General features: G+C 36.9%; 1 protein-coding gene across 4 annotated transcripts in view; it reads left to right on the forward strand.

Annotated features, from left to right (window-relative positions):
* Positions 1–1266: 1266 nt before the first annotated feature.
* CCDC53 (coiled-coil domain containing 53) overlaps positions 1267–5845 on the forward strand; it is a 14584-nt gene continuing 10005 nt past the window's right edge. For all 4 annotated transcript variants that reach the window (XM_008638116.2, XM_017740014.1, XM_017740016.1 and 1 more), the window contains exons 1-3: positions 1267–1425; positions 3667–3732; positions 5016–5144. In XM_008638116.2, coding sequence (XP_008636338.2) covers positions 1282–1425; positions 3667–3732; positions 5016–5144 — 339 coding nt within the window. In that variant the 5' untranslated portion in view covers positions 1267–1281. The remainder of the gene's footprint in view (positions 1426–3666; positions 3733–5015; positions 5145–5845) is intronic.

A 5845-nucleotide genomic window follows, 5' to 3' on the forward strand; every position in this document is an offset into this window, starting at 1 on the left:
AGGTCCTCAGCTGCGTCTCCAGCTGTTTTCCAGAGGCATTTTGCTACAAGTTTTGTGATAACGTTGTATTTAAAGACTAAGCCGTTTCAACGTGGATCTGTGAGGCAAATCCCGTGCAAAGTTGTTTATTCATGTTTTTTAATGTTGTAGAAACTTTCTTTTTAAACTTGGTTTTGTAAATACCGAGCGTCAAGACAGGACAGTTCCAACTGACCCAGTGATTCTTCCATGCTCTGTGCCACCCTGCAAATTTCTGCTAAGGTCATAAGCACTGCTTGACAAGTTTTGGAACCACAGAATTGAACTTTAGCAGATCCTGTTGTAGAGGTGCACAGCGTGAAGGCTCGAGATAGTAGCAACAAAAGTCTCACAAAAAAACAGGATGTTTTAAGATTGCCATAGTGAATTGTATATTGAATGCACTGATAAATCAAGGACTAAAGCCTAGAGAGTCACTGTATTCACCAAAAAAGTGCAGCAGAATCTTGGCTGCCAGTAATATTCCTTGTGAATCTTCCACTTAAATCAATGACAATTTCATAGGCTAATTTTGTCTGTGAAGTTTAGGACTTAAAGCAGTTGTCCAAGGTTATTAACTCTGAGGCACTATAATTTTTTACTTAAACTTTTGTGTGTAAGTTCCTGATTCCAGTCTTCTGTAATGGTTTAAATAAAAATGCCAACCAACTCTGTGTTACAATATGACCACCATTCTTTTTGGCAAACATGAGATTCTACATTTTAGTCTGAAAAGTATGTGAGCATCAAAACTGATCTGGAGGATAATTTTTGGTAATTTTAGGGTAGTCTGGGCTTGCAAATAAGAACCAGTATGGGTAGCCACTAAATACTTAGACAGCGACATCACTACACTTTAGTTTTCATCATGGTGTTAGTTGTAACTGAGTATTAGTATGGCTGGCCAAATTTGCTTTTCTTTCTTAAACTCCAGAAGGAAAGATTCTCATTTCCTCACTGTTTTTAAAAAACATCAACACTGATTTTCAGGAATATTCACTATTTCATCTAAAGGCGGTTTCTTTAAGGTAACAGTCCTTCATTTATTGGGTCTTGTTGCTTTTTCTGTGTGTCCTGTAAATTCGCAGCTGTCATGTTAGTAGATTTTTAGTGGCAAGGGATTTGTATGAATGCATATGTAAATCTGTGTATTAGAAAATGGTTTGTGTATGCATGCATTCATAGTAGGCACACTTAAGACAGATTTCCAAATAATTTCTTCTAAAAAATGTGTATTTTTTTTAACGGATATTTGAATCCAAAATGACATTGATGTGTAACCTAATTTTCTCATATTTTTTAATGCAGGTTCCTGCTATTCAGCAGAAAAGAACTGTAGCATTTCTAAACCAGTTTGTGGTTCACACAGTGCAGTTTCTCAACCGCTTTTCTACTGTTTGTGAAGAGGTATGTTTATTATTTTCCCAGCTGTCCATTTATACAGTTTAAAAAATTCTAGAAATGAGAACCATTCATTTAAATATTTTTGATGCAGTAATACTGGTAGCTTAAACCAAAAAATACAGTCTGCTTTCTGTTCAAGGTTTCTCTTGAGTAAGCGCTTAAGACAGAATTTTTCCCCGAGGGATCCACATGAACTCCTGATTGTGCCACACTCAGTCTTGTTTCCATAAACTTTTGCATTTGGCACAGTCTTGAACTTTGTGATACAGGAAATTTTCTCTGAGCAGCTTCATCTCTGGCTCTTGTCTTGTTATGGAAGAAGGATGCTATGTTCCTATGGTGCATCAAAACTTACTTTCAGATTTTATCACCTGTACTTTAGAAGAGTGATGCACTGATCTCTGAGTGTAAATAATTTTTATGTTGAAAAAAGGACATTTTTGGCAAGTGATTAGCATAGAACAAGAAGCCCTTAACTTCAGTTTCCTGTAAAAAGAGAGAAAAATACAAATATTTAGGATTAGTAAGTTTATGTGGTGACTTTGGAGTCAATAGAAATACAACAGACCGAAAAGATTAAAATTGTCTGCTGAACAGGACAAGAGTGCTTCCTCCCTCGTAGAAAGGGTGTTTCCTAATGTGGCTTTGAGTGTAACCTTTTTGTCTTCAGAGGTTTTTTGTAATTTTTCATTAGTTTATTCAACAAAGAATACTATACAGCTCTAGCCAGCTGAGCTAGGGTAGCAGTCAAATCCAATAAACCTAAGCCGTGTAATCTGAGAAATTCTCTAATTTGTTGGTGAAGTTTAGAGCCAGACTCGTGACAAGTATAAAATTTGGCTACCACATGAATATATGGAGCTTCAGAGGAAAAAAGTCATTTTTCCTGGATTTTAAAACTTCTTGTAACGTGATAGGTGGGACAGTGTAACTGCCTGATGCTGTTGTCAGTTGTCCAAAACTCAGTTGTCACCTGATCTCAGTATTCCCTCTTCCACGGGCACTGTGGAAATCAGAACACATCTATTTAAAGCCACCTTGAGCACGCAGCAGCACTGTGAAGTCTGCCTAAGAAAACAGTTATTAGTTAACCAAAATGTGTTGTTACCCAAGAGACTAAATAGTTGCTTTATGTACTCCTTGAGAAGTTTTTTGTATTTATGAAGTACAGAAGTGTTTTTAATGTGAAAGGTCGCAGTTAAGTCAACAGATGCCAAGAAACTCAAAATCAGGGCTGACACCATCCTTAACTCTAAATTTCTTGGCTCTTGTCTAGTCAAATAGACCCATAAAATTGCGTAATTGTCTTTTGTACATCTTTCCTACCCCTTTCCCAGCTACATGTAGGACACATAGTTCCTTCCAATAGGAACTGACTCCTCTTCATGAACAAAGGACCATCTGTAAACAAGTCAGTGCACTATCCAAAAAGACTAACTCCTGTCAGTCTCCTTCTACTTTTTCTAGCATATTGGCAGAACTGCCATTTTCTTAGGGTGTTAAAGTTCTGCTTCAGAGCCAGGCAGAATCTTGCCAAGGTGCCAGAAAGCTGTCAGAATGGTACATATCTGCCAGCCAGCACTCTAGCCAACTTCACTTGGACAGGTCTGGTGGAGTATGGTAGTGATTAGTTAAAAGACTGGCAGTTCTTATGGAGTAATTTAGAAAAACTTAAGTTGTATTTTAAAAAAAGTCAAAATTTGATTGAGGTGCACCTGGAGCATATGAAGTGTGGTTAGTTCTGATTCATTGTGGTTTTTTACTGTATCGGACTTTGAATCACCTGCTGTATTAATTACCAGATTTTCTCTGATACTGTTTTCGCTCAGTTACATACGCACACATCATCTCTTTTCGTCTTCTACATTTATAAAAAGTTCTGAAGAAAGATCCTTTGGTAACTGGGAGAGTGCAATATGTCTACCATTATTCTCCAGTTGCCCCAAGTAATACTCTATTTACTTTGGCTTTCTTTTGTGCATAGTCTGTCTTCACTTCTGTCAGTCTTTCTATGGGAAAACCAATGCAGAGTAAAATTATTTAAAATTTGAACTGCTGTAGCTACTGTACTAAAAAGGGTTGTCATTGCTTCATTTATTTCATAATGTGATAATGTCATTTGCACTATACTCTGCCTTTGGCCAGGAGAAGACAAAAGTGATTTTTTTAAACTAGATGCAAACTGGTTTATATGTACAAGTGTGTAAGGGAGTGTTTTCACATCCTAATTGTTTTCTGTTGTAGAAATTGTCAGCACTCTCTCTCCGTATCCAACAAATTGAAACCACACTCAATATTCTGGATGCAAAGGTTTGTATGGATATAGACTTCATCTTCTGACAGTGACAGCCTCCTAGATTATGGGAACTACCTGCCTTTTTATAGTCTGAATTGAGCAAATAAGTTTTCATAATTATTTGAAGGAGCTTGTATAAAATCCTGGTATCAAGAATTCTCTCTTTGCATGCCTTACACTGTGTAACAGTTGAATATGTAGTTGATACAGAAGAAAGGAACCAACAGTACCTAGGGGAAAATTTGAGTTTGTTAAGCATATGGAACAGGAAAGGAGCACTTTTTGCCATACAAACTCTAATAAGGAAATTCTTGCCCCCTTTGTAAAACAAAAGTATCTTTGTATGTTACTGGACTGTAAGGACTTCAGCTGATATAAGTAACTAGATAGAAGCCTTGTATATCTTTTGATACTGAAATGTGGCCTGAACTGGATTTTAGCTAATGCAGATGTGTTTGTTTATCTTCTTTAGCTGAAATGACAAAAGGATCTAATCTATGGTCCTATGTAGGAAATAGAGTATATAATTTACTAAAAGAAAAAAAAAAAAAACAAAAATAACCCCAACAAAATCCCATGGTCAATAAACCACCCACTATAAAGTTTTAACCAGTTCTTCTTTCAATAATGATGGAGGCAATTTCGGTTGGCTTTTCTGGGAGCAAGGGTGGAATATTTTGAAACTGTTCATTAAGATCTTGGTGGGGAAAAATAGTGTAATAATACAATCAGAGCTTACTAACTTATTTATTTCAAAATATTTAGGAATGATCAGTATGGCTAATTTTTGCAGAATTTTTCATAATCATGTTAAATAGATTTTCCTTCAAATAGATATGCAGTGTGTTAGTATCCACTCTCAGCATTTCCTTAAAAAATGTGAAAGATGTAGAAAATTGAAAAATTTGTAACCAGTCACCCATCTGTTAGGTGATAGAGCTGTTCTTGCCATGATTTCTTTCACTGTAGGGGAAGTAGCAGAGATTGCATGGCTCATGTGGTTGATAAGTGCAGTAGCAAAATGCTAGGAAGGTGTGGAATCCTTTCCTGCTCTGAAACCCTGTGTTAACAGTGAAAGCTCCAATGGAGTGTTTGGGGGGTTTTATTGTAGAAGGCAGCTGAATAGAAAGATTTTTCCCCCCCAGTCAAAATACCAAAACTAGGGATAAAAAGTTACAATTTTGCTGATGTAAAACATACCTGGACAATAAGTGGTAAGCAGCATGCTGCAGATTTTGTTGTACATATAGTCTTATGATGTGCTCATAGCTTAATTGATGATGTTTTTCGCATTCAGTTATCCTCAATTCCTGGCCTAGAAGATGTCAAATTTGAAGTGTCCAGTGCAAATGTGAACAGTGTTACAAATGGTCCCGTGGCACAAGCTGCTGCAGATCAACAGACAGCTGTATCACCTCAGTCTGGGGTAAGTAATGAAGCATAACTCATACCTTGAAGGAAAAGAGCTCTCCAGGTCAAGTTTTTAGTGTCATTTGAAGTAGACAGAAGAAGCAAGTCTGTTGGAAGTGAGCAATCAGCTGTAAAAATCTAAAACAAAGTTTTTCTCTACTGACACTGTTTTAACAACTGACTTAAAACAAAAAAGGCTATACCCTTTCTTAACTATGTGGCTGTAATGGTTTTGGTTCAGAATATTCATTACTTACTTATTTTCCTTCTGTGAGATACGAATTAGGAGAAAAGCAAAGCAGGCACAAACCTTAAACAGTTGCAGTACAATGAAAGAGTTTTATTACTAATAGAATTAAAAGTAAAGAGAAAATAACAAGAAATTAAAGCAAATCCCCCCTCCCCTTTCCAGCACTTCTCTCCTTTTACCCAGCTCACACAGGGGATAACAGAACATGGGATGTTAGTCAGTGTTCCAGTTCTTGAAAAGTCTCTCTCTTATGCTTAAGGAAAAAAGGGTTTTCCTTCAGTTGCACGTGGTTCCCAAACTGCCACCAACAGCAGACCCGCCCAGAAACAATCAATCTGCTGTGTGTAAAACATCTCTCCCATGAAAAATCTCACAATTCCTTCACACTGCAAAACATGGGCCATCACATGGGGTTATTAATCTTTTTAAGGATAAGTTATTTTGGCCTGCACACAAAGGCTTTTCTT

The sequence above is a fragment of the Corvus brachyrhynchos genome, unplaced genomic scaffold, assembly GCF_000691975.1.
Source record: "Corvus brachyrhynchos isolate BGI_N302 unplaced genomic scaffold, ASM69197v1 scaffold27, whole genome shotgun sequence".
Classification (NCBI taxonomy): Eukaryota; Metazoa; Chordata; class Aves; order Passeriformes; family Corvidae; genus Corvus; species Corvus brachyrhynchos.